The 25,706-nt window shown below is 56.7% G+C and overlaps 2 protein-coding genes and 1 long non-coding RNA gene across 25 annotated transcripts in view; 2 read left to right on the top strand and 1 right to left on the bottom strand.

Annotated features, from left to right (window-relative positions):
- The window catches only part of DISP1 (dispatched RND transporter family member 1), a 136,628-nt gene extending 129,959 nt beyond the window's left edge, over nucleotides 1-6,669 (top strand). For all 12 annotated transcript variants that reach the window (XM_045537072.1, XM_045537071.1, XM_045537070.1 and 9 more), the window contains one exon: nucleotides 2,996-6,669. In XM_045537072.1, the coding sequence (XP_045393028.1) occupies nucleotides 2,996-6,646 (3,651 nt within the window). In that variant the 3' untranslated portion in view covers nucleotides 6,647-6,669. The remainder of the gene's footprint in view (nucleotides 1-2,995) is intronic.
- A 4,514-nt stretch (nucleotides 6,670-11,183) lies between these two features.
- Nucleotides 11,184-17,449, bottom strand: LOC123627496. Its single transcript, XR_006731310.1, has 2 exons — nucleotides 17,238-17,449; nucleotides 11,184-11,453 (listed from the first exon to the last, which is right to left on the bottom strand). It is a non-coding gene; the product is annotated as an uncharacterized LOC123627496 (long non-coding RNA).
- TAF1A (TATA-box binding protein associated factor, RNA polymerase I subunit A) overlaps nucleotides 16,397-25,706 on the top strand; it is a 26,865-nt gene continuing 17,555 nt past the window's right edge. For 2 of the 12 annotated variants that reach the window (XR_006731309.1, XM_045537054.1), the window contains exons 1-2: nucleotides 22,653-22,995; nucleotides 23,788-23,913. Coding sequence is in view for 11 of the 12 variants with exons in the window: in XM_045537054.1 (XP_045393010.1) it covers nucleotides 22,875-22,995; nucleotides 23,788-23,913 (247 nt within the window). In the remaining variant the exon portion in view is untranslated. Of the gene's footprint in view, nucleotides 16,925-17,135; nucleotides 19,600-19,721; nucleotides 19,926-22,532; nucleotides 22,601-22,652; nucleotides 23,914-25,706 lie in introns of those variants that run through there. The other 10 variants (XM_045537061.1, XM_045537060.1, XM_045537058.1 and 7 more) reach the window with 10 other exon arrangements.

Below are 25,706 nucleotides of genomic sequence, written 5' to 3'. Positions count from 1 at the left end.
TTGTTGGGGGGATTCAGGTTTCCCCAAGTTAGCATATGTCAATGGTTTTACCTGGAAACAAATATGAATTACCCTATTATGGAATGTTAACTATTGCTCTTCAAAAATGAGCTTACAAATGAAGCCTTTGTTAAACCGAACGTTATTTTAGTACATTTGAACCAAGAACCTTTTTGGCTCGTTGAGAATCTTTAAAAACAAACAAACAAATTTTTATTGTGGAAACTTTCCAACATATGCAAAAGCAGAGAAAATAGCATAGTGAATCCCCACGTGCAGGTCACCCAATCCCCACGCGGCCAGTCTCGTTTCCCCTGTGCACCTCCCCGCAGGATTCCTCCCGGTGAAGGATCTTGATAAACAACAGGGTGTTGGCCGGGCGCGGTGGCTCACGCCTGTAATCCTAGCACTCTGGGAGGCCGAGGTGGGTGGATCGCTGGAGGTCAGGAGTTCGAGACCAGCCTGAGCGAGACCCTGTCTCTACTAAAAATAGAAAGAAATTATCTGGCCAACTAAAAATATATATAGCAAAAAAAAATTAGCCGGGCATGGTGGCACATGCCTGTAGTCCCAGCTACTCGGGAGGCTGAGGCAGGAGGATCGCGTGAGCCCAGGAGTGTGAGGTTGCTGTGAGCTAGGCTGACGCCACGGCACTCACTCTAGCCCGGGCAACAAAGTGAGACTCTGTCTCAAAAAAAAAAAAAAAAAAAAAAAAACAACAGGGTGTAGAGATCATGAGTAACTTGGTTCTTGGATAAGTCCAAGTTCCAAAGAGATGATTCGTGCCTGCTTCTCCTCCACTTTGTGAAGACATTTCAACGTATGATTGATAAAGCCCAGTTTAATCAAGGTAAAGGGTGTTTATAATCCTGTTAGGGGAAAAAAAATATTCACGCCCTCCTTGAACTTTGGAGTTTCCTCACTAGAACAGCCTTTGGTAAATAAAGATGGGGGAAAGTGATAGGAGCAGGTCATCTTTAGTGCTTTGAAAGAGAAGTATCTGATCAGGCTCAAAAGAAGGGAATGTTTTTTATTCTCACTCTCGGGGAAGAGGGGCTCATTTTCAGGATGGAATTATACAGACTTCACCACTGTCTAGCAGTGCCAGCAATGGAGCAATTGTTCACTTTCCTGTAAGAAGAACAACCTTCTTCAGGAATAGTGTTCTAAATGAAATACTGTCCACGTTAAATCCGGAATTATTATATGTGCTGATTTGCAGAAATCCCTTGCTTACCAAGAGAGTTCACAAAAAAGGACCGCAGCCAACTTGAACAAACTTTGTGGAAGAAATGATTAAACTCCTACGGAAGTATTTATTAATTGTATACGCTGTTTAAAAACAGACCTATGTTAATATTTTAATTGTCTTTTCCTACTTGTGTTTCAGGAAACAGTTTTATTCCACGTCTTTCGTGCGTCTTGACGTCAGCGCTTCTGATATTGCTGGCGTCGCTTTTTGATTCCCCCCAGTTTTTTGTCTTAGTCTGTTTGGGCTGCTACAACAAAATACCTTAGACTGAGTAATTCGTAAATGACATAAATTTATTTCTTTTAGTCCTGGAGGAAGCTGGGAAGTCCAAGATCAAGGCACTAACGGATTCGGTGTCTAGTGAGGGCCTGTCCCTCCTGACAGCCCCTCTGTGTCCTCGCTGGTTGACGGGACGGACAGACCAGCAGGCCCTGCACAAGAGCTCCTCCTTCGTGATTTAGTCACCTCGCGACAGGCCCCACCCCTTCATACTGTCACGTTGGGGATTAGGTTTCCACATATGAATTTTGGAGGAACACAATCATTCAGACATGGCAGTTTTCTAGGGACTGTGGTCTTGGGCTTCCAACTGTGTTGACTGAAATACAGTACTTTAGTCCCCGAAAATTTCATGCTGGTAACCAGAAATTTTAGGCAAAGCCACAAATTTGTTTCATCTCTCAATTGTACAGTTGTTTTCCTTAATTGATCATGTAGGTGTATGTAACGTAAGCAGGTGTATGACTTGTCTACTTTATTGCTTTTTAAAGGGACTTTGAAAAGATTTGTTTACTAAGTAGGTGTTTATTTTATCTCCTTTCTTAAACAAAAGCAACACTGAAGTTGTTTCACACTCGTGTGTCATTCCCAGACAGCAGTTTGTTGTTCAGAATAAAGCAACCTAGAGAGTACCCTGCCATAGGAGACAGTTGGGGGAGGGGACATCTCACCCTGCGCTTAACACACTGACTGCCCCGTGAGTCGTAGTTAACTCAGGCTACTTTTGACCCCGGGACCTCATGAAGCAAAACCCTGCTCTGGGTTCACGAAAATCTTATTTGTTGATGTTCTTATTGTTACAATTAATATTGACAATTCTAAAAACATGGATCGCATTGCATATGACTCACAGTACAGAAAACCATAAAAAAATAACAAATCAGAAAGGATCGGCCGGGCGCGGTGGCTCACGCCTGTAATCCTAGCTCTGGGAGGCCGAGGCGGGTGGATCGCTCAAGGTCAGGAGTTCGAGACCAGCCTGAGCAAGAGTGAGACCCCGTCTCTACTAAAAATAGAAAGAAATTATCTGGCCAACTAAAAAATATATATACAAAAAAAAAAAAAAAAATTAGCCGGGCATGGTGACTCATGCCTGTAGTCCCAGCTACTAGGGAGGCTGAGGCAGTAGGATCGCTTAAGCCCAGGAGTTTGAGGTTGCTGTGAGCTAGGCTGATGCCACGGCACTCACTCTAGCCCGGGCAAGAAAGTGACACTCTGTCTCAAAAAAAAAAAAAAAAAAAAAAAAAGAAAGGATCGTTTTATTTTAGTAAAACATTGTGGCCCCAGGGAAACATTTTTTTTCTAGTGTGGCAGTCGGTGTGTTAAACGGATGCCTCCTTTAAGAGGGTAGCAGCTCAGCTCCTGTAACTGTCCCCGTCCCTCAAGGCCACCATAATTGGGGCTTCTCCCTCCCGTCGGGAGCCAGTTGAAGCTGCAGCGTGTGCTTGTCTCTGTCCCCTGCAGATCAGGTCCCACCCCCAGTTTGGAGACCTATGCCAGAGGACCACGGCTGCCTCCTGCTGCCCCAGCTGGACGCTGGGGAACTACATCGCCATTCTCAACAACAGGTCCTCCTGCCAGAAGATAGTCGAGCGGGACGTGTCCCATACCTTGAAGCTGCTCCGGGCCTGCGCCAAGCACTACCAGAACGGCACCCTGGGGCCGGACTGCTGGGACATGGCGGCCAGGAGGAAGGACCAGCTCAAGTGCACCCACGTGCCGCGCAAGTGCACCAAGTTCAACGCCGTGTACCAGATCCTGCACTACCTGGTGGACAAGGACTTCCTGGCCCCGAAGACGGCCGGCCTCGCCGCGCCCGCGCTCAAGTACAGCATGCTCTTCTCGCCCACGGAGAAGGGGCAGAGCATGATGAGCATCTACCTGGACAACTTCGAAAACTGGAACTCGTCTGACGGCGTGACGACCGTCACCGGGATCGAGTTCGGCATCAAGCACAGTCTGTTCCAGGACTATCTGCTCATGGATACTGTGTATCCTGCCATCGCCATCGTGATCGTCCTCCTCGTCATGTGCGTCTACACCAAGTCCATGTTCATCACTCTGATGACCATGTTTGCCATCATCAGCTCCCTGATCGTGTCCTACTTTCTCTACCGCGTCGTGTTTAACTTCGAGTTTTTCCCCTTCATGAACCTCACCGCGCTCATTATTCTGGTCGGCATTGGCGCAGACGACGCTTTCGTCCTGTGCGATGTCTGGACCTACACCAAGTGCGACAAGCCCCACGCCGCGACCTCGGAAGCGGTGAGCGTCACCCTGCGGCACGCCGCGCTCTCCATGTTCGTCACCAGCTTCACCACGGCCGCCGCCTTCTACGCCAACTACGTGAGCAGCATCACGGCCATCCGGTGCTTTGGGGTCTACGCGGGGACGGCCATCCTGGTGAATTACGTCCTGATGGTCACATGGCTGCCGGCGGCGGTGGTCCTGCACGAGCGGTACCTTCTCAACATATTCAGCTGCTTCCGGAAGCCCCGGCAGCAGAGGTACCGCCCCGAGAGCCGCTGGAGGGCGGCCTGGCAGAGGTGCCGCAGCGCCCTGCTCGCCGTCTCCGAAGCGTCCCGCATCTTCTTTGAGAAGGTGCTGCCGTGCCTGGTCATCAAGTTCCGCTACCTGTGGCTGTTCTGGTTCCTGGCGCTGACGGCGGGCGGCGCCTACGTCGTGTGCGTGAACCCCAGGATGAAGCTGCCCTCGCTGGAGCTGGCCGAGTTCCAGGTGTTCAGGGCGTCGCACCCCTTCGAGCGCTACGACGCCGAGTACAAGAAGCTGTTCATGTTTGAGCGCGTGCACCACGGCGAGGACCTCCACATGCCCATCACGGTCGTCTGGGGCGTGTCCCCGGAGGACAACGGCAACCCGCTCAACCCCAAGAGTAAAGGGAAGCTGGCCCTGGACGGCAGCTTCAACATCGCCAGCCCGGCGTCGCAGGCCTGGATTTTGCACTTCTGCCAAAAGCTGAGAAACCAGACGTTCTTTTACCAGACCGACGAGCAGGACTTCACCAGCTGCTTCATTGAGACCTTCAAGCAGTGGATGGAGAACCAGGACTGCGACGAGCCCGCCCTGTACCCGTGCTGCAGCCACTGGAGCTTCCCCTACAAGCAGGAGGTGTTCGAGCTGTGCATCAAGAGGGCCATCATGGAGCTGGAGAGGAGCACCGGCTACCACCTGGACAGCAAAACCCCGGGGCCGAGGTTCGACATCAACGACACCATCCGGGCAGTCGTGCTCGAGTTCCAGAGCACCTACCTCTTCACGCTGGCCTACGAGAAGATGCACCAGTTTTATAAAGAGGTGGACTCGTGGATCTCCCGGGAGCTGCGCTCAGCACCCGAGGGCCTGAGCAACGGCTGGTTCGTCAGCAACCTGGAGTTCTACGACCTCCAGGACAGCCTCTCGGACGGCACCCTCGTCGCCATGGGGCTCTCGGTGGCCGTCGCGTTCAGCGTGATGCTGCTGACGACCTGGAACGTCGTCATAAGCCTCTACGCCATCGTTTCCATAGCCGGCACCATATTCGTCACCGTCGGGTCCCTGGTCCTGCTGGGCTGGGAGCTGAATGTTCTGGAGTCCGTCACCATTTCAGTCGCCGTTGGCCTGTCCGTAGACTTCGCCGTCCACTACGGGGTGGCCTACCGCCTGGCCCCGGATGCGGACCGCGAGGGCAAGGTGGTCTTCTCCCTGAGCCGCATGGGCTCCGCCATCGCCATGGCCGCGCTCACCACCTTCGTGGCCGGGGCCATGATGATGCCGTCCACGGTCCTGGCCTACACCCAGCTGGGCACCTTCATGATGCTCAGCATGTGCGTCAGCTGGGCCTTCGCCACCTTCTTCTTCCAGTGCGTGTGCCGGTGCCTCGGGCCGCAGGGCACCTGTGGCCAGATCCCTCTGCCTAAGAAGCTGCAGTGCGGCGCCTTTTCTCACGCCCTGCCTGCGAGTGCCGGCGACAAGGGACAGAGCAAAGCCCACGCCATGAACGCCTATCATCCAGATCCCAGGGGGCAGCCAGCTGAGCTGGAGCATGAGTTTTATGAATTAGAGCCTCTGGCAGCGCACGGCTGCACCGGCCCCGAGAGGACGGCCTACGAGGAGACCCGCGTCTGCCCTGAATGCTTCAGCGGCCCCGCGAGGACTCGGGGGCTGCCTGTGCGCGCGGCCCTCGGCGGCGAGCTCGGCACGAGCGGCAAGCGGGACGCTGGCGTCGCCCTGGGACAGCCGTCCCTGGAGCAGCGCGGCGTGTGCCCGCTCTTCTCGCTGCGTCCCAGGTGCAGCTGCCCGCCCGCCTACAGGCACCTGAAGTTCGGCCCACACTGCTGCCAGCAGCTGGGGGGCTGCCTGTGCCCGCCGTGCGCGCCTGCGGCCGGCAGCTTCGCCCCGATCCAGAACGGCCTGGCGCCCCTGAAGGCCACGCACCGGGCGGCCGAGGGCTTCCTGCCCCCCGCGCCGCACGTCCACGCCTGCGCCTGCCTGCAGGGCACAGCGGAGCCGCCGGGAACGCGGGGTTCGCTGCCCCGGAATCTCTTCCTCCCCCCGGGGCAGCACGTTCAGGCCCAGGAAAAACTGGGCCAGACCGGAGCGCAGGGTCTCCCGGGCGGAGAGGGGCGGCCTCCGAGGGGGGCGGGGCAGCCTCCGAGGGGGGCGGGGCAGACTCCGAAGGGGGCGGAGCCACCATCACTTGTCTGCACGAGCACCGGACCTTTGCACAAAGCGTGCTGTGACCCCGAGAATAAACCCAGGGGACTCTGTAAAAACAGAGATGTTGGAACTCCGGAGAGCAGCGGGGGGACCGAAGACAAGGCCTCGGGGTCCGCGAGCCAGAGCGACGCGGCGGGAGGGAGAGGGGAGCCGCGCTTGCCGCAGCCCGATGCGCGCTCGGAGCGCTTCCCCCAGCGTGAACCGCAGCCCCTGTTGAACCGGTTCCTGGCGGAGGCTGGCGGTGGGCCCTGCCCCGACGGCCCGCAGAGCTGCGGCAGAGCTGCGAGCCTGAAGTGCAATTCCGTGGACTGTCAGACGCCACACGTGGACACCGCCCTGCCTGCTGTGTTCACACACTCGGAACTTTCTGGCGAAAGTCTGTTAATCAAAACACTATAATAAATATAGCACTAAATACAGAACCAGTGCCTCAGTCGTTCTTTTGAGACGGGAGTAAAATCCAAAAGTTTAGAAAGGAAGCCCAAAAATACAGGAAAAAAGCCTGTTCCGCATTGTTAAAAACTATGGAATATTTTTATATTCCGTATGAATGATGAACACGCCAGTCTGATGAGTGCATTAGATTATTGGATTGGCTGATTATTAGATTTTGTATTTGCAGAAGATATAGTTTTCCACATTTATGCCCAGCTTGAAAAATAGCTCTCTACCCTCCCACAGCACTGAATCAGAGATTTAAAGTTCAAATTGCCTACAAGTTCCAGTTCTCCCAGCAGTCATATTTACCTGACGTCTTTATTCCGATGCTTTGGGTTGGCAGTAATCAGAACTTGTGATTGTTCAACCTAAATACTAGGAATTGCCTTAATTTTAATAGAGCCACTTCAGGTGGGATCTGTTTAGTAAACAACATTAAAATTTACATTTTTAGGCGGGGTGCAGTGGCTCACGCCTGTCATCCTAGCACTCTGGGAGGCCGAGGCGGGTGGATCCTTTGAGCTCAGGAGTTCGAGACCAGCCTGAGCAAGAGCTAGACCCCGTCTCTACTAACAGAAAGAAATTAGTCAAACAACTAAAAATTGAAAAAATTAGCCAGGCATGGTGGCGCATGCCTGTAGTCCCAGCTACTCGGGAGGCTGAGGCAGGAGGATTGCTTGAGCCCAGGAGTCTGAGGTTGCTGTGAACTAGGCTGATGCCACGGCACTCACTCTAGCCCGGGCAACAGAGCGAGTCTCTGTCTCAAAAAAAAAAAAAGAAGAAAAAGTTTACATTTTTAGTGAGGCCTTATTTAAAAATTGCCAGGCGCTTTAATAGTGACGGGACCCCCACTTGCCTCCGCATCAGCCTCTCTCCCCGGCCGAGCCGCGGCCCAGCGTGGCCCAGGCTCCCCGGAGTCGCTCGGTGATCGCAGAGAGGGGGCAGGGCCACCCCTGCTCCGGCTTCTCCCCCCGGGCGTGGTGGCGGGGACAGGAGGGCCGGGAGGGCGACTCCTTCCCAGGCCCTGTCCAGGGAGTGAGTCCCGGAAGGAACGGGAGCCACGACCCACGCCAGGTGCCACCTGCCCAAGCGCGTCCTCCCGGAGAGCGGTTCCAGCTGGGGTCACGGTCCTGCCCCGCCAACGTGCCCGATAATCCCCTGAGGCCGCCCCCGGCTGATTCCGGGACTCAGGTCCCACCTGCCGCCCCTGCCCGTCCCACCCAGTTCGCCCCCAGAGGCCCCAGGCTCCCAGGGCAGGAGGGTGGAGCTGGGGGCTCGGGAGCTGCACAGGGCACCAGGGCCACCGTGGCAGCGGGGCTGAAGGCCAGGCCGGGCCCCCGCGTGTCCCCAGCCCCCGGTGTCCTCCCCTCTGTTTGCAAGGTCAGGCCCCGGGCGCACCCCCCCTGCCGCGTCCCCAGAGCCGCGTGTGACAGCCGGGCCGGGCGCTCACGCTCGCTCAGGGTTCACGGCTGTGATTCGGGGTCGGCGGAAGGAGAGGCCGGTGAGATGCCGCTGTCACTAGGGGCCTTTGCCCCCCGGGCCCTGCCCTGTCCCCCCCAGCCTAACCTTCCCGCCCCGTCCCGTCCCCGGCGGGCCCCTCCCCGGGAGGCTCAGTGTCCTCAGCGGGTTTCGGTTCCGACGGGTTTCGGTTCCGACGACGCCTGACCCGCCCGGGCTCCGGCCACGCGGCCAGGTGGGCCCTGCCGCCCCCGGGGAGGTCGTCCGGCGCTGGGGGCGACCTGGGCGGGAGCAGAAATTTGTTCTATTATGTAATAATCACTTCGCTCGCGCGGGCACGGAACGACCGGACGCTGCCCGGCTGTCCGCAGGGCCACCGTGGGGAGCTGCGTGGCGTCCTGCCCTCAGCGTCTCGGCACAAAGTCATCAAACCATGACAAAAGGCAGTTCCAGAAAGTTCCAGACTGCCCAGTGCCTTGCTACTCAAAGCAAGGCCGTGAACCAGCAGCAGCACCATCCCCGGGTGAAGAAGCTCTGGGTCCCTTTCCTCCCCGCAGAATCAGAACCGTCCTTTGCACACGACCCCACATGGTTCCCGACCCTCCTTTGCACACGACCCCACGTGGCCCCCACGCACAACCTCGAAGCACAGGCCTGATGCTGGTTCTCAGTCTCCACCTGGGGCTTGAAAACACCTGGCGCCCCCTCCCCCCCCCCCACGGATTCTGATTCAGTTGCTGAGGGGGGGGCGGGCCTGGGCATCAGGGTCTTTGCAAGTTCTGGGAGATTCTAACATGCACCAAGGAAAGGACCCCTGGCCGGGAGGAGGACAAGGCTCGCTCCTGCGCTCGCTCGCGCTTCCTCCAAACGCCCCCCCAGGGGAAGAAGCTTCCAGAGACAGGGGGATCAGACACGTGCACCCCTCCCTTGTCCTGCATAACAGGACCGACTGGCGAGCAGCAGCACGTGGCGGGTGTGACAGCCCTCAAAGCCGCCGAAGCGAGGCGGCCTCGTGGCCGAGGGTGGACGTGGGGAGGTCAGAGCCCCCGGGCCTGGAAGCAGGTCCGGCTCGAGGGAGGCGGAGCGAGCGAAGTCCCGGATCCGGGCAGGGAAGGCGGGGGCTGCACGTCTGCCCTGTCCCAGGCACTGTCACCTAAAGGAAAGACGCTTTTGCTGGATCCCTGAGTGCCAGGACTGGGCTTCTTATTACGCCATCCGGCAACTGAGTGTCTCCCAGCCCTCCTTTCCCATCTGTAAAATAAAGCTCTTTAATTTCTCTCTGACTCAGTGGTTTTTAACGAGAGGACATCAAGCAATGTCTGGAGACGTTTTTTGGTTGTCACCCCTCGGGGGAAGAAGAGGACGCTACTGGCATGTGGCAGGTAGAGGTCGATGTGCTGCTAAACATCCCACAGCGCTTGGGTCGGCCCCCAGCGACAAGACTTGTCCAGCTCCAGATGTCTGCAGTGCTGAAGTTGAGAAATCTTGCTCTTAGCTGTAAAATTCTACGATTCTTGCCAAGCAGAGAATAAGTCAGTCTGAATCTGGGATGTTGGAGACACGTGATTTCTATGTTTGGCCAATGGCTCTTTTCCTAACACAAGGATTCTGCCACTAGACTTCCCCGGAGTTTCAGTAGGGACGCATCAGGGATAAATGTGTGTCACCCCGACAGTGGCTGTGGTATGGACATGACCACAAGTTCTTCTTAATGTCTGTCTTAAGTCCCTCCTCATGCAGCAGCTCATGCTCCCTTGACATGATTCAAGGAACTGAAGCAAGAATGCAAAGATGGTGCCATAGGGTTTTGGGTCGGTAGGAGCTAGGCTTTTACCCCCTGAGTCTTGGTAGGGAGTGGTTTGAGTAGCTCCATCCCTGTTCTTCTCCTTTGTCCCCTGTGTCTGAGGACATATCGCTGTGAGAAGGAGATAAAGGAGTCTGCTGTGTCCATTCATGCCTTTGTCCAGCAATTCCTTCATGCATTCAACGTTCATTGAGCAGTTACTAATGGGTGGGCCGGGCGCTCTGCTCCACGTCCTGGCCATGGAACAGTGAATTAGACAAAAGTCCTGGTGCCAGCGGAAACCATGCACTAGTAGGGGAGCTGGGTGACACACAAACACTCACGGTCCTGTTTATTTCTGACTCTATGGAAGTCAGTTTCTTTTGCCCCAATATCAGCTAAGGGAATCTTCCCAGATGTTCTAGTTCAGGAGATCACAGACCCTACACGTTTGCTACAGAAAATCACAAAGTTTTTAGCTTCTCCCTGCGTTGGGGGCCTCTGCTCCTCCCAGCTCTCCCCTGCTGCCAGTGCGGGGGCGGGGGCTGGCTTTCCGCAGCCTGCCTGGGCCCAGGGGTGTTGGGCGACGTTCTGTCCTGGGGTGGGAGGGAAAGGGGCCCCGTGGGGAGGGGAGGCCGGGATGAAGGAAAGCGCAGAGGCCCGGCCAATTCCTCCCAGGCTTGTAAAATTCCAGGGCTGCGTCCAAGCTCCCAAAATAGAAGTGAAGGGAGAGCAAACTTCCTGGCCTCGGTGGAGCCCCTGGTGTGCTGAACGAGGCTGTTAGTTTGCAGGGTCTGGGCGGGTGTCTGCGTGGGGAGGGGGGGTTCGGGTGGTGGTGGTGGAGCAGCCTGAGTGACCAGAGGTGACTGAGACCCTGGGGACAAACAGCACCTGGAGCGGTGACAAGCCCCCCACACCCCGTCCTCGGAGGTCACTTCTTTCTTTAGAAAGAGAAATTTGGCTTTTTGTGGGCTTGGGAAGGCAGCAAATGACAACGTGGTCACGGTCCCTGCAGGGCCGGCTGGACGCGTTTGTCCCGAGGGGCAGCGAGTGTTCGCGGACGCGGGCAGGGTGCGCACGCCTCGCGCCCACCGGCACCGGCAAGCGGAGAGCGAGCGCCCGGGTTCGCGTCTCTGCTCAACAAGCGGAATTCAGTCCACTGTCCTGGCTGAAAAGGCTCGCGGTGCGTCCGTGCGTTACAATTTACAGTGCAACAGTCAGCTCTTTATAGAGAGACATTGTTCACAAGTTGTCAGGTCCAGTAAACACGATTTTTTAAATGTCTTAATGGTCTCATGAAGATTTCAGACACAGTTAAATATAAACAAGCCTCAGATTAAAACAAACAACCGACCACCCAAGGCAGCCCTGCGGCGCGGAGGGAGACATTGACCCGAATCCAGCAGGCTCTCCAGATCTGCTCTCGGATTTTGCAAATCACTTGGCGTGTGAACTCGGGGCATAGTCTTCCTCCCACTGTGCCTCAACTTCCCTCTCTGTTAGTCCATTCCATAAACAGGGTTTCAGCTGAAACACGCGGAAAGAATGGAAACAAATCAATCAAGCGTACAGACAATCCTCTGTGCAACGCTTGCAGGCAGGAGCTGCCTTCTGGTGCTTAATAGTAACCGGAAGCACCTGGTCCCCTCTCAGCTCACGCTCGGGCAGGTGCCCCTCTCCCCAGCGGAGGGACGAGCAGCCGAGGGAGGGATCGCTGTCCTGGGCTGGCGACGTGGCCCGCGGAGCCACCGCACCGTCCTTCCCCAGACGTGGCCGGCACGCACCTGGCCTGGCGCAGAGTCAGCCCTCGGCCAAGCCATGCTCCGCGCACACACATAGCGCAGTGTGAGCGCCGTCCCTGCAGACCACACCAGGGGACACCTCCCTCCTGGCACTGCCCAAGGAGCTGAGGGTTTCTCTGGGCGAATCATGGCCCCCATAGGAGAGCTCTTCTGCCACGGAAACTAAGTCCTTTTGTCCCTTGTCCCAAACCTTCTCAGGATTAAAGACAGCTTGTGCCTTTAGCCTATGCCTTTCTGCAAGTTGGCTCAGCGCGGCTCCTCACCACTCAGGGGTAGGGGACAGCGTGCCTGGCACGCTGCTAGTTCCGAGTCCCAGCGACGGCAGTACCAGCGGGGTGTTGCCACCACCCGCCTGTCGAGGAGGCTGAACCTGAGAGTGGTTTAGCCGGTCCAAGGTCAAACAGCTGGCAGGAGCCGGGGCTGGGATTTGAACCCGGGCTGAGAGCAAAGCCCACACTCTTCCCACGATCCTGTCATCCTGTTCCCCCCGCCCAAAGGCCCCTTCCCGGGATCCCTAAGGGGTCCCCTTTCCTGGCCAAGTCTTCCCGGGCCCGCGGCGCAGCCTCTGAGCACAGCGCCCGCAGGCGCGGCAGGACCTCCCCAGACGGAACGTTTCTGATACTGGGGACATCGACATAGCATACGGTTATGTAATTATTTCACATTGTTGTTACTCTGGTCTTGATTTCCTCTTCCCAGACGTGCTGTCTAAACAGGAAAGACCGGCCTTCCTGTTAGGAGATCCACGACTTCCAGGAGGAGTTGGCCTGGGGGCTCCTCCCCACCCCCCTGCGCTTCTGGTGGTTTCCAACGACCCCTTTTGGTCTTAAAGATGAGTGGGAAATACAATAATGGCCCGGAAAGGAAGGAGCGCCCGGCAGGCTGCGTCCGTGGGCACAGGGAGAGGGAGCGCTGGCCCTGGCTCGGGGGCACAGCCGGAGGGACCTTGGCGAGAGCGTCCTGGCACCCCTTGTGGCCGTCCCCTGGAGCTTGGGCCTCCCGGCACAGGGTCTGCGTCCCCCATGAGCCCCCCACCACGAGGCTCTAACTCGCGTTACCTCGTTCATCTTTGCACTTACTGAGCAGCAGGTTTGCGAGACTTTGCCCGCAGAGGGGCTCGGGGAGGCCAGAATGAATGTCACAGTCCTCCTCCTCGGAGGCTGTAGACAACCGCGGACAGAGCCGCAGGACACACGGCAAAGCCGACACAAAGGCCAGGGTGCGGGGACGAGGAGTGAGACCACCAAATCCTGGGCCCTGGGACCCTCGCCCTCAGTGTGACGCACAGGGGCAGCCGGGCCCAGCCCAGAGGGCCACCTCACATCCCTGCAGGGCAGGGGCTGGTTGTGGCTCCAGGGGACCGTCTCTCGGGGCTGCGGGAAGGGGGGACCCCACACCTCCCTGAGAGCCCACTGGGCCGCCCACTCCGCCCTCCCAGGCTCTCCCTGGCTCTGCACCAGGTGGGGGGGATCAGGGCGGGGGCCCTTCCCCTCCCGTCCCTGAGACCTGTCTCCACCAGATGAGGTAACGTCTGAAGCTGCTCCAGGCTGGGACGGCCACGCACCGCGGGCGCCCACCCCACCCTCCCTCCGGGCTCTCGGAGGGGCCTGGACCCTGCGCGGGGCGGATTCTGTAGCCCTCGTTTCTGCCTCCAAAAGGCCCCAGCAGCTGCTGATCCTGCAGTGACGCCGGAGGGACAGAGAGGGACGGGATCGGGATTTACGAGGACTTCAGGGAACCCAGAGGCTCCTCCATCCATCAGGGCCCGTCCGTGACCTTGTCCAGACGCTCCTCCTCACGGTCGCCCACCAGGGCCTGGGCCGGAGGGAAGGGGGGGCCCAGCCGGGCTCCGGCCTGGGGGGCTCGGGCGGGCGGGGGTGCTGAGCAGCAGGAGGAGGGCTGCGGGCTGGGCTGGCCCCGGCCGGGGTACAGCTGGGGCTCTACCGATGGCGGTCAGGGAGAGGGACGCTGGAGCCTGTGCCCCTCGTGGGCACTCGTCACCCGGCGGGCCTCACGGCCTGGAGGCCGGCTTTGCCCAAAGGGAAGGTGGCAACTGCCAGGGCTTTCACAGGGCGAGGGGAGCTTCTGCTGCCGTCCTGGGTCCAGGCAGGTGCTGACGGGCCCAGTGGCAGCCGGGAGGAAGATGGCCTCCTCTACCCCTGGGGGCCACCTGCATGCCACCGGAGGGCCACCCTTCCACGTGGGGAGGCCTGCCCCGGCACTGCCACCCTCTCCTCTCTCCCCTCCGAAGCCCCGAGCCTTTGGGTCCTGCCCACCCTCAGAACCTACCAGGCTGGAATCTCGGCCCCAGCTCGGCGTGTGCCCTGGGGGCTTCCCGGGAAAGAGTGTGGCAGGTCACCTTGCTCCACGCAGCCACCGCCCACCTGCCCCTCATGCAGCCCCCCGCCCCGCAGGGGTCCACGGCCAGGATCTGGGTCACCTTGCCAGGTGGGAGAAGGTTTGCAGGTGGATTTCAGACCAGTGAGGGAACATTCTAGAAGGCAGACTTGACATCCATTTAAGAATGAAGAATAGACTCTTCAGCAGTGGAGAAGGCTGATTTCTAAAGGGGGGGGACTGTCCCTAGAAGTGTCCAAGCGGAAGGGGATCACCCCTGTCTGAAAGGCCAGGCACCTTCCGACGGGCTCTGGACTCCCGGATTCCTTCAACCACCCTCCAGCCTAGCTGTCCAGTCCCCATCTGGTGACAATTGTCATTTGGCAAGTCCTGGCAATCCTCTTTTTGGGAGCCAGCCCCTGGTTAGCGGCGTCAGCAGCTGAGGATCAGAGGGGCCAGGCTGAGCCCAGGGGTCCCCCACCCCGGCACCAGGTCACCGAGCAGCGGGCCAGTCGTGCAGGTGGTTCTGGGCATTTGCAGCCTCCCGTGCCCGAGTGTCATCTGTGCCCCAGGGAGGGGTCTCTGCGATGTCACTAAGCCCTGTCTTTCCCTGGCCCCGGCGGGGTGGGGCCGGCAGGGACCCGCGGTTCGGAGCCCGCCCTGGCTCGGGCCCAGCTCCCGCTCCCGGGGTCGCCCGACTGCGGGTCCTCCGCCCGCGGGGCTCCGGCCTCAGGGGTCCCGGGGGTCCCGGCCTCGCTCTCGGCCGCTGCCACGGCCGGGGGTGACCGCGGGGTCCGGACGAGCCGCCCCGGTCACTCGGGCCACGGGGGGGAGAGGAGGGTCCGGCCCCGGTCGGCGGGGCGGGGTCGGGGCTGGGTCGGCGGGGCCCGTGTGCGGGGACGAGGGCGGAGGTCGGCGGCCACCGTGTCCCCCACGGCCCGGATCCGCTTCCCGCTCGGGGGACGGCCGGGTGACAGTCGAGTGACGTTGGGGGACGGCGGGGGACGGCTGGGTGACAGTCGAGTGACGTTGGGGGACGGCGGGGGACGGCTGGGTGACAGTCGAGTGACGGCGGGGGACGGCGGGTGACAGTCGGGGGACGGCGGGGGACGGCGGGTGGCCGCTCGGGGGCTTCCAGATCACTGAGGACGTCACCACAGGGTCCTGCTCAGGGACCGCGCTGCCAGGACGGCCTGTGGTGCACGTGTGTGTGGGTGTAGACGTGTGTGGTGTGTGTCGTGTGTAGACGTGTGTCGTGTGTGCAGACGTGTGTCGTGTGTGCAGAGGTGTGTGTCGTGTGTAGACGTGTGTGTCGTGTGTAGACGTGTGTGTCGTGTGTAGACGTGTGTGTCGTGTGCAGACGTGTTCGTTGGTTCGTTCGTTGTGTTTATCCCGAGCTCGGGCGTCGCGGGGTTTCCGCCCGGAGGCCGCGCGTTGCCATGGTTACCGAGAGCGGAGCGCGGGACGGCGGCGGGGCTCTCAGCCCGCTGTCGCCGCTGACGCCGAGTGGCGGGGACACGCCGGCCGCCCTCGGGCCTGTTCTGTGGAGGCTCCGGAAGGTTCCCCAGCGCGGGGGAGGCCCGGCCTGGAGGCCTCGAAACTGAGCGGCCGCCGCCGCGTCCCCCGCGGGGAGCAGCCGGGCCGCGGTCCTGCGGCGCCACCTGGCGGCCAGGACGAGCGTCGGCGCCCGGGCCTGGGAGCAGCCGGGTCGCCGCGTCCCCCGCCGGGAGCAGCCCGGGTCGCGGTCCCGTGGCGCCACCTGGCGGCCAGGACGAGCGTCGGCGCCCGGGGCGGGTCCTGCGCGGGGACCGCCCGGGGTCGTCGCCCCCGGCCCGGCCCAGAGCAGAGCAGGCGCCGGGCCCGGGCTGCGCTGGCATCTCCGGCGGGAAACGGCCGCCCTGGCGGCCGGGCTGCCGCGGGGGTCGCCCTGCCCGGGACCCCGGGGGACCGTGACACCCGGGGGCCGCGCCGTCGGTGGGAACCCCTGTTCACCGGGAGGATCGATCGCCTGAGATCTCGGAACACTCAGCGTGCGGAGATGCGGAGTCTGCCCGCTCCAGTTTTATGGGCGGGGAAACTGAGGCCCAGCGGGGCTCTCCCGGGCAGGGGACGTCCCCGCCCCGAGTCCGCACGAAGCCGAGCGCGGGCAGCGGCGGGAGCGGAGGGTGCGGGGTCGGCACGCACGCGGGCGCCCCCGGAGAGGAACGTGCGCGCCCCAAGCCCCGTGCGCGGGAGCTCCGCGCGCCCCCCCGGGGGAGAGGGGCGGGGACGCGGGCCGGGGGGGGGGGGCACCTGATTCGAGAAAGAGGAGGGGAGGGGACAGCCTGTGACAAAGTCCGCCCGGGCGTCCGTCGCCTCCGCCGGGATCCGCGTCCGTCCCCAGCTCATAAATTCCCAGGGAGGGATTCGCGTTCGCAGGATCCGTCTCTGGGCGGGCGGGGGCTCAGGGCACAGCTCTGCCCGCACCCGCTGCCCCCAGTTGCCCGCGGTTCTGGGCGATCGGGACGCCGCGTGGCCGGCGCGTCCCCAACTCCTGCAGCTCCGGCCTTGGACTCCGAGCCCGGTGCTCGTTCCGCGGCCGTCCCGCCGAGTGCCGCCGGTGCACAGAGCGCGACCCGCGCCTGCAGGGGACACGGGGCCGCGGGGAGAACCCGGCAGCCTCCCGCCGTCAGGTGACCGGAAGGGAGAGAGGCAGGCCCGGGACAATGTCACGGTGCGCGGGTGCCCGGCGGTCCCCTCCCAGGCCGCGTCTGTCTGCCGCGAAGACGCTCAGACGGAGCCCGGGCCCCGGACTAATGACACTTTGCAAACCCGGAAAGGCTGCCCTGCTGCCTGCGACCTCTGCGGGCCAAGGAGGAGGTTAGTCTTGCAGTGAGTGTCATGTCCAATCTGGGGTCCGGCCCTCTTCTTGCCCGGCCCCTCCTGTTGTCTGAAGGTCCTCGTCACCACCCCTGGCTAGAGCCACACCACTGGCCCCTCCTCCCCCACCTTTCCTGCCTCCAGGCCTTTGCTTTGGTGCCCCCTTCCTGGAGCTCTTGCCAGGCTCCTGCGGGGGGGGGGGGCGGAAGCTTCTGGAACAGCCAGCATCCGAGCAGCGCCTGCCCAGGGCTCCCCGCACACTTGCGGAGGGGCTAGAAGGGACAGGGAAAGTGTGACCTGTCACACATCCTACCGTCCGGGTTTTGGAGAGGCTCACGCTAAGGTCCTCCTCAAATTTCCCCCTTCTTAAAAATGTGGGCCACACCTCCGGAGGGTTTGGAAGTTCCTAGAAGGGCTGGCGTTTATCGTGGACTCCTGGGGCTCCCTTTGACCTCAGGAATTTTCGGGGAAGGCTGAGGCATTCAGTAACCTCTGGGATCCAGACCAGGCTGCTCCCAGCGGCTGTTTTCTTTAGACGTCAAAGAAGTGGAATTTGCCCAAGAGGCTCAGAAAATCTCTTCCCACTCAATAAATCCTGTTTGAAATGGAGGGTAATGGTTTCAGGGACGTGTTCTAGATGGATCGTAGCAGTTAGAGAACAAGGGTTCACCACCCGCATGCCTTGATGACACAGGTCCTGGGTCAGGGCCAGGCCGGAGGACAAACGGCCCATCCTGACAGAGGGAGACTTTGTAAAGGGAAACCTCGGGCTGGCGCAGGGCCACGCCACGGGCTGAGGGCGTGGGGAGTGCGAGGCCAGAGGACGTCACACAGGCAGGGGACGGGAGGACAGGGAAGGGCGGGAGGGACCCTCTTTGAGGCCGTTGCAGGGAATCCAGTCTTGCCAGCTTTGGCTGCAGCACAGTGGTGTCGCCAGTGGGCCGTGACCAATAGTGACGGTCACTGCCCTGTGCCACACGGGGGGTTTGGTCCGGAAGCTCTGGCCTCAGAGGGCCCACGACTCTGGGTGCTGTTAAAGAAACAACCGTGCGTGACAGTGTCAAAGGTGGAAAGGCAGACTTTATCCGAGGGGCAGGATCAGCACAGGCTCGGGGACCACCGCAAAGAGCTCTCGCCGTGGGGGGGAGAGGGGACATCCAGGCTGGTCAGGTTCCGAGGGCCGGGGACCTTTGCTGAACGGATATAGCAGGACTCTTGCTCACACTGGATTCCGCAAGGACAGAGAGGGAAGCCCAAGGCGGGGCCCCGCTGAGCAGAGGACTCGGAGGAGCCCCCCTGCACTGTTGGTCAAAGACGAGAGTCTTCGTCAGCGCCCGTACTTTGACCAGGTGGCCGGGAGCCCTGCTGTGGCCCAATGGGAGAGAGAACGGGCCATCGGACACTCACGTCACCGGGGACGTGTAAGTACTCACGCAGTGTGTGTGTCGTGATGTCTTCTACACATGATGTATTCATGTTGCAAAGAATGCCAATAAAAACAAACTAACATTTTTATGGTACTTTACAGCTTACAAACTCGTGTGTGCATTTTCTAGTTGATCTGAACACTGGGGGAGGAAGCTGCCCCGAGAACACCGTGTGGGAGCACACAGGTGTGACTTAGATAGCCTAGGTGTCATCACCAACATCATCGTCATCCTCCCCGTTTTGCAGGTGAGAGAGTTGAGGCTCAGAGAAGTTGGGGCTGCCTGCAGTATGAGAAACAGACGGGAGAGGCGGGGCATGTGGCTATGGCACCTCTGCCGTCATTATTGCTCTTCCTGCCTGTCCCGTTCAGTGAGCACATACTTTGTGCCCGGCCTTACGATAGCCCCGCAGAGAAGAAACTGAGCCTTGGAGAGTAACTTGCTCCAGCGGTGATTGTCACAGCTGGACTTTGAACTCGGGTCCTCTGAGTCCATGCTCTGCTGAATCCCTGGTCCTTTCTGTCCTCGGGGTGTGGGTCCCCCCAAACCCTAGGCACACAGGGAGGGCTCTTCTAGCCCCGAGGCCGGGGTAGGACTAGCACATGCCTTACAGCTAAACCGGCTCAAGTCTGACTTTCTCTTGCGAGGTTGTTGGTATCACAGTTTGTCCTCGGGCCTATCTGAGCCCTGTTTTAACGGGAGAGCCCGTGTGTTTGAATTTTGAGGTGTGTGTTGGGGAATCACATCTTCTGGCCTCCTCACTCCTCTCACGGGCCCGAGATTCAGCCTCCCCGAGCGCAGAATCGTGCAGATGCAGATCAAATCGTCACTTCAGTCCAGAAAAACTCCTGCAGTTGTCTCCGGAGCCGGCGGAGGTGTCTGCAGGCTCTCCGTCTTTGAGGTTCAGGCGGGGGCGGGTTGCCTTTTCCCCTCGTGCTGCCGGCTGGTGCGTGTGGCTCTGCCTTTTCCTCTTCTTTTTCCTCCAGGCTTGTTTTTAATGAAAAGAAATGGCAGCCGGCCGCATCCCTGAAGCTTTTTAGCGGGGCTCCTGTAATGAGGTTGGCTGAAACTCTGGATGGGAGATGTGTCCCTCCGTAGGCTCAGATGCAGGAGTTTAACCTTCCGTGATGTCTGCGGCCTTCTTCTTTGGAGCCAGCTCGGTTTGCCCCTTCAGAGGTGTCAGCCCCGGCCTTGCCAAGTTTGGAGTTTACACTCCACTGCCGGGGACTTACACAAGTGTGAAAATAGGTCAGTGTTTTTTCTTCCCTCTCTTTGAAAGGGGAGTGGGGTGTGTGTGTGTGTGCCTGCTTTTCGACATCCCATCCGTCAAAGTCAGCTGAAGCAGTTTTAGCTCACTTTTTCCCCAAAAGATTCCCTCCAAGTCTGACTCAGACCGTGGCACGCTTCAAGGAAAATTTTTTCCATGAAAGTTAAGTGCGATTAACGAGGAGGGCCCCGGTGGGAGAGAGAACTGGCCAGGGTTGGCCGTGATGCCAGTTACGCAGCGCCCGACACACACGCAGGACGCGGAACGGAGCGGCTGCCGCTGTCCCCAACGCCGGGCGGTCACCAGGGTGAGCATTTCTTTCCATTACCGACCTGTGTGTCTTCATTCTCCCGAAGGAAACTTTAAACAAGATGAAATCACACACACACACACACACACACACACACACGCACACCACACTATATTCTTTGAACATCCCGGTGGAGAAAGTTTCCTAAAAACGCATTTAACAAGGAGCCACAGCTCAGCCGTGAATAATTTGCTTTGTGCTGGGGGCGGGGGGGGGGGGGGTGAGAGTCTGGATGCAACAGCTTCAGTGCTGAATTTAAGGTAAAAGCACTAAGCTCCCATGTCAAGATTTTAAGCTGGAGGGTGACAGGACCGGGTCTGCTGTTGCAAAGTTTCCTCCGGCTGCCACGTGGAGGAGGGACGAGAAGACAGGAGTCTTCAGACCACAAATCACCAGGCACTGGGAGTCACCAGGCAGGTCACCAACCCCCCAGGCCTGTGTCCCGCCCTAGGCGATGGACCAGCACACCCAGGCCAGGGCCGCAGAAGGATGCCCCGTCTCTGTCCCGCCAGAGCACCTGCTTCCTGAAGGGTGGCCGGGGCCCCATGAGACATGATGTCATTGGTTTTTACCGCAACCTTCCTGGGGAGGAGACAGGAAAACGGGGGCCTGAAGAGGTGAATGGCCTGAGCTGGGAAAAGCAACACCATTTCCAGCGTGTTGGATCCGGGCCCCTGAGCCGCAGGGCTAAAGCCACCTTGTGGGACCCGCCTGGACCGCAGCGTCTGACGGGACCACAGGAGCCTGAGCCAGTTCTTTCCATGGAATTTTGCTGTAAAATAAAAGTGTTTAGTTTCTCAAAAGGTCTATATCTAAATGGAAGTTTCTGTGGCCACTGAGAAATAAAATGTTTAATTGCTAAGTAATACAGATGAAAAATTCTTTTAATCTTAAGAAAAATAAAATTGAGCGAAATATTATATAAATTATATATTAAGGATATTATATTACTGTTTGCACATGTATTCACCTGTTGAAGTAATGGCTTTTTTTTTTTCTTTTTTGGTGGTTTAATTTTAAAAGTCTGGCTATTCCTTTCTATAGTCTCTGTCTTTTGCCAAAGGCAGAAGTTATTGTTTTAATTTTACCTAATTATATATTTATATTTATTTTTATCTATTGTAAGTATTATTAATGACATGCAGGCACAGAGTTAAACATTAAATAATGCCAAAGACTCAGAACAAGAGCTGACAGTCCCCTGGCCCCCGGACTCTCCCTCGGCCCCCAGGATAATCAACTTGTGTTTTACCCTGGTAAGGGCAGAGCAAGGAAACTCATTTAGATCAGAGGCTGCCACTAACGAAAATAAGGTATCTGGGGGAGAACGTCCCGTAAGTTTCACAGAATTGGTCTACTCCGTCTTCTATTCCTTTAACCGAAAAATCTGCCTGATTCTTAAATTTTGCTCTTTAAAATTGAAGAATAATGCCGTACAGAAAAATGAACAAGTTAATCAATACAGATAAAATGTATCATCAAAATTGTCACCATCACCCAGGTCAAGAAATGGAATGTAGCCAGCATCCTGGAAGCCCCCTCCAACCCCCCACCTCCTCCCCAAAGGTGACCATTGTCCTCATTGTCACCACGGATGAGTTTTGCCTTTTCGAAATTTGTCGATGTGGAACCACTCGGTGTGTAATCATTGTGCCTCGCTTCCTCCACTTAAGTGTCTTCAAGATTCACTCACGTGGCTGCATGTAGCTATAATTGGTTGTCATTTCTGTATCGTTTTCAGTTACCGCAATTTATTGATCCTTTTTATGGTCGACAGACGTGTGGGTTGTTTCCAGTGTTGGCTACTGCAAATAACGCTGCGATAAACATTTCTGTGCGTGTTTCTGGTGTGCGTGTACCTATGAGTAGAACTGCAGCATCACAGGACGCGTGTGGATTCGACTTTAGTCTATGACAAATGGCTTTTTATTTTATTTTATTTTTATTTATTTATTTTTGAGACGGAGTCTCGCTCTGTCACCCAGGCTAGAGTGCCGTGGCGTCAGCCTCGCTCACAGCAACCTCAAACTCCTGGGCTCAAGTGATCCTCCTGCCTCAGCCTCCCGAGTGCCTGGGACTACAGGCATGCGCCACCATGCCCGGCTAATTTTTTCTATATATATTTTAGTTGTCCAGCTCATTTCTTTCTATTTTTAGTAGAGACGGGGTCTCGCTCAGGCTGGTCTCGAACTCCTGACCTCGAGCGATCCTCCCGCCTCGGCCTCCCAGAGTGCTGGGATGACGGGCGTGAGCCACCGCGCCTGGCCAAGGTGCCTGTTCTTTCCACCGCTGCCTTGGTCCAGCGGCCAACCCCTCGCCCCACTTTCCATTAGCAACGAAATTATCCCCCTGTCTCGCTAAGACAGACTAAACTGTAACACCCGGGCCAAACCAATTCGAGAGAGGCGGTCTACTATCACTTCCGGGGTCATTTCCTGGGTCACTTCCGGAAACCACTTCCGGGGTCGAGGCGAGGCTAATAACAGCCCCACCGTCGAGGGCGGAGTTAGGGGTGGGGTCGCGTCTGCGCACCAACGCAGCGCTGGAGGGGCGGGTCTTGCGCATGCTCACACAAAGCGCCCTCTAATTCCGGTTCCGGTGAGGGTTTCTTCACAAGTTCCGGAGTCGGAAGACTGAGTGTAGCTTTACCGCGGAGCTCTGGCTTTAGGCAGGTGAGTGCCGCGGGTGTCGTCCTGGGTTCCCGCGTTTAAATGGGACGGGAAGGCGTGCTGGGGTTCACCTGCGTTCCGCTTCCGGAATTTTCTCCCGATACCCTGAAACGTTGGGTCCTGAGACCGCGGGGGCGGGTGTGGGGAAAAGCTTTGGTTACCATGGCAACTGCCTGCCGCTGATTTGGGTGTTTGAGGGAAAGGGAGGGTGTGCGGCAGGAACTGCGCCCCGGAGTACGCGGGGGCCGGGTGCAAGTTCAAGTGCGATTTCAGGTGCATGCCTCTAACCGCAGAATCGGATTTGAAAACGCTTCCGCTGGCTCTAACGCGGAGAAACGAAGTCCGAGGCCGGGGAGCTGTTTGGAGGGCGAGGGCAGCAGCCTGGACGGAGTTTGAAGGTGTCCGGGGACCGGGGCGGCGCTGCGGGATTGCAGAGGAGGAGGAAAACTGAGAAATTCTGGCAGGTTTCGTCCGCGGCACGAATGTTGGATTTCATGTGGGAAACGAGGGAGAGGGGCCCCGAGCGCCTGGAGGTTTAAGGCCTGACTCCGCGTTCGTAGCTGTCTCTCTAGAAAGATTCGTGTCCCGCCGTCAGGTCCGACCCCCTTCCGCCCGCCTCCCCCACACCCCGAATTCTGGTCCTGCCGGGTGGTTTGTGATCTGCTTCCTGGAATCCCGAACTCGCCTGTTCTGTGACGTCAGGCAGGTGACGTAATTTCACTAAGCCCCTCGGGTTTTTCAACGTTAACACGGAAGAAAGTAATAGTACCCCCCTCCAGGATTGCTTTGGGGATTAAATTAGCTCGTGTTTATGCCTGGTACGTAGTAAGGGCCCAGTAAATATTAGCTGTTAGTCGTATTTGTATTGTATTTGCCACATTATTTTGTTAGTCTGCATTTTGCTGTTTTTTTCCTCTAGACTCGAGGTTTTAATTTCTTTTTCGAGGGCAATATCTTGTTTGTCTTTGTATGCACTTGAAACGTAGTCATGGTTCAGTCTTTGTTTTTTTTAATGGATCACTCATTTTGGCTGCTGCTGACTTAACATTATTTTTTACTTTAGAGGAGCTGCCAGGTGTAATGAATTTTGCTGATCAAATGGTATTTATCAGATGAAAAGATGGCTGTTTACGACTCCAAAGCCTGTAGGTTCAGATGTACAGGAAGTAACTGGTATTCTCTGTTTGTAGTAGGTATGAGTGATTTCAGTGAAGAATTGGAAAGGTCTGTGACAAAGGATGACCAGGTGGAAAGGTCTGTGCCCTGTGGCACAGGAATGCATTTTCCTTGGCTTCAAAGTTACATAGAAACCGTGGGTAAGTAAAATAATATAGAACCACTTTAATGCAAGGAGGTGGTAAGATTCTATATGGTTACAAAGTGAATAACCAAGCTGGTTTAATTTAATTTTCACTATAGGAATATGTGAGGTTTTTTTTTTTTTTTAGGCTGTAAGCAAAAAAATAATCTTAAGAAATAGGTTCTTTTTTCTTTAAGAATCCTTTGCCTTGGAATTAATAATAGATAGTCTGTATTATGGTAGATACGTTTTTTCTGTCCAGCAATATTAGCCCTTTTATCTCTGGCATGAGCTAAATATCGAGGATTTGTAGGTGAGGAAGGTATGACCTCTGCCATTGAGCATATATAACTAGGAAGTGTTCCAGAAGTTTCTGGTGAATTGCATTGAAATTATTCGTAATAGAATTGATCGTGTAGTAGGTTTTTTATTTTTTTATTTTTTTATTTTTTTTTGAGACAGAGTGTCACTTTGTTGCCCGGGCTAGAGTGAGTGCCGTGGCGTCAGCCTAGCTCACAGCAACCTCAAACTCCTGGGCTTAAGCGATCCTACTGCCTCAGCCTCCCGAGTAGCTGGGACTACAGGCATGTGCCACCATGCCCGGCTAATTTTTTCTATATATATTTTTAGTTGTCCAGATAGTTTATTTCTATTTTTAGTAGAGATGGGGTCTCACTCAGGCTGGTCTCGAACTCCTGACCTCGAGCGATCCACCCGCCTCAGCCTCCCAGAGGGCTAGGATTACAGGCGTGAGCCACCGCGCCCGGCCTTCTAGTAGGTTTTTTAAAAAAGTGTTTTTCCACAATTTTTATCTAATATAAATACAAACAAGTTTTTCTATGGAATAAATTCTCTGTAAGAACATATTTAAAAAGCAGTTATCTGTATGATGGCATGTTGGGTGATATAGTCCTGGCAGTACATTTGGACCAGGACTTTTCTTTTTTATTTATTTCAATAGATTTAGGGGGTACGTGTGATTTTTGTTACATGGATGGATCATATAATGGTGAAGTCAGGGCTTTTAGTGTACCTGTCACCTGAACGTTGTACATTGTACCTGATAGGTAATTTTTGATCCTCCCTCTCCTTCCCCTCTGCCCTTCTTAGTTTCCAACATCCATTATAGCACTTAGTATATATGCCCATCCTTTAGCTACCACTTATGAGTGAGGACATGTGGTATTTGTTTTTCCGTTCCTGAGATACTTCACTTAGGATGCTGTTCTCCAGTGCCATCCATGCTGCTGCAAGAGACGTTACTTCATGAATGAGCACTTTTATTGTCCTCAGAGACGTCTGTCTTAGCCCAGCCTTCTCTCCCCTTGATAGAGATTCCTTAGCTCCTAGAAGTTAACTTCCATTTTTTGGTTTTAATCTAAATATTATCTCATTTAATGATCTTAGTAAATTAATCCTCAGTAAATCTACGTGCTAGGCATTTTAGATATGAAGAAACTGAATCTGAAAAAAGTTAAACTGTTTGATAGTATCAGGAGTCAAATCCAGGTCTACATGATCTCAAAACCTACACTTTTAACCTCTGAGATATATTTTAAAAATTGAGATAATACATGTGCATAGTGGGGGTTGAACACTAATAGTTCTTTCCTGTCTGCATTTTATTTTTGCTAGATTAATGCGCATGGATTAAGGCAGATTTGAATGTATGGTTCTTCAGAGGTAGCACTCATAGGGAGCTTACTAGTAATCTAAATTTGCTGCTAGTTAGAGCACACCTGGGCATGTTTCCCTCACCAGTGTTCTACAGAGAGCTTGAGTCTGTCTGCAAGCAGATAGGTTTAAGAC

This window comes from Lemur catta, chromosome 25, assembly GCF_020740605.2.
Source record: "Lemur catta isolate mLemCat1 chromosome 25, mLemCat1.pri, whole genome shotgun sequence".
Lineage (NCBI taxonomy): Eukaryota > Metazoa > Chordata > Mammalia > Primates > Lemuridae > Lemur > Lemur catta.
The sequence above is the reverse complement of the archived record's forward strand: the minus strand, read 5'-3'. Positions and strand labels throughout refer to the sequence as shown.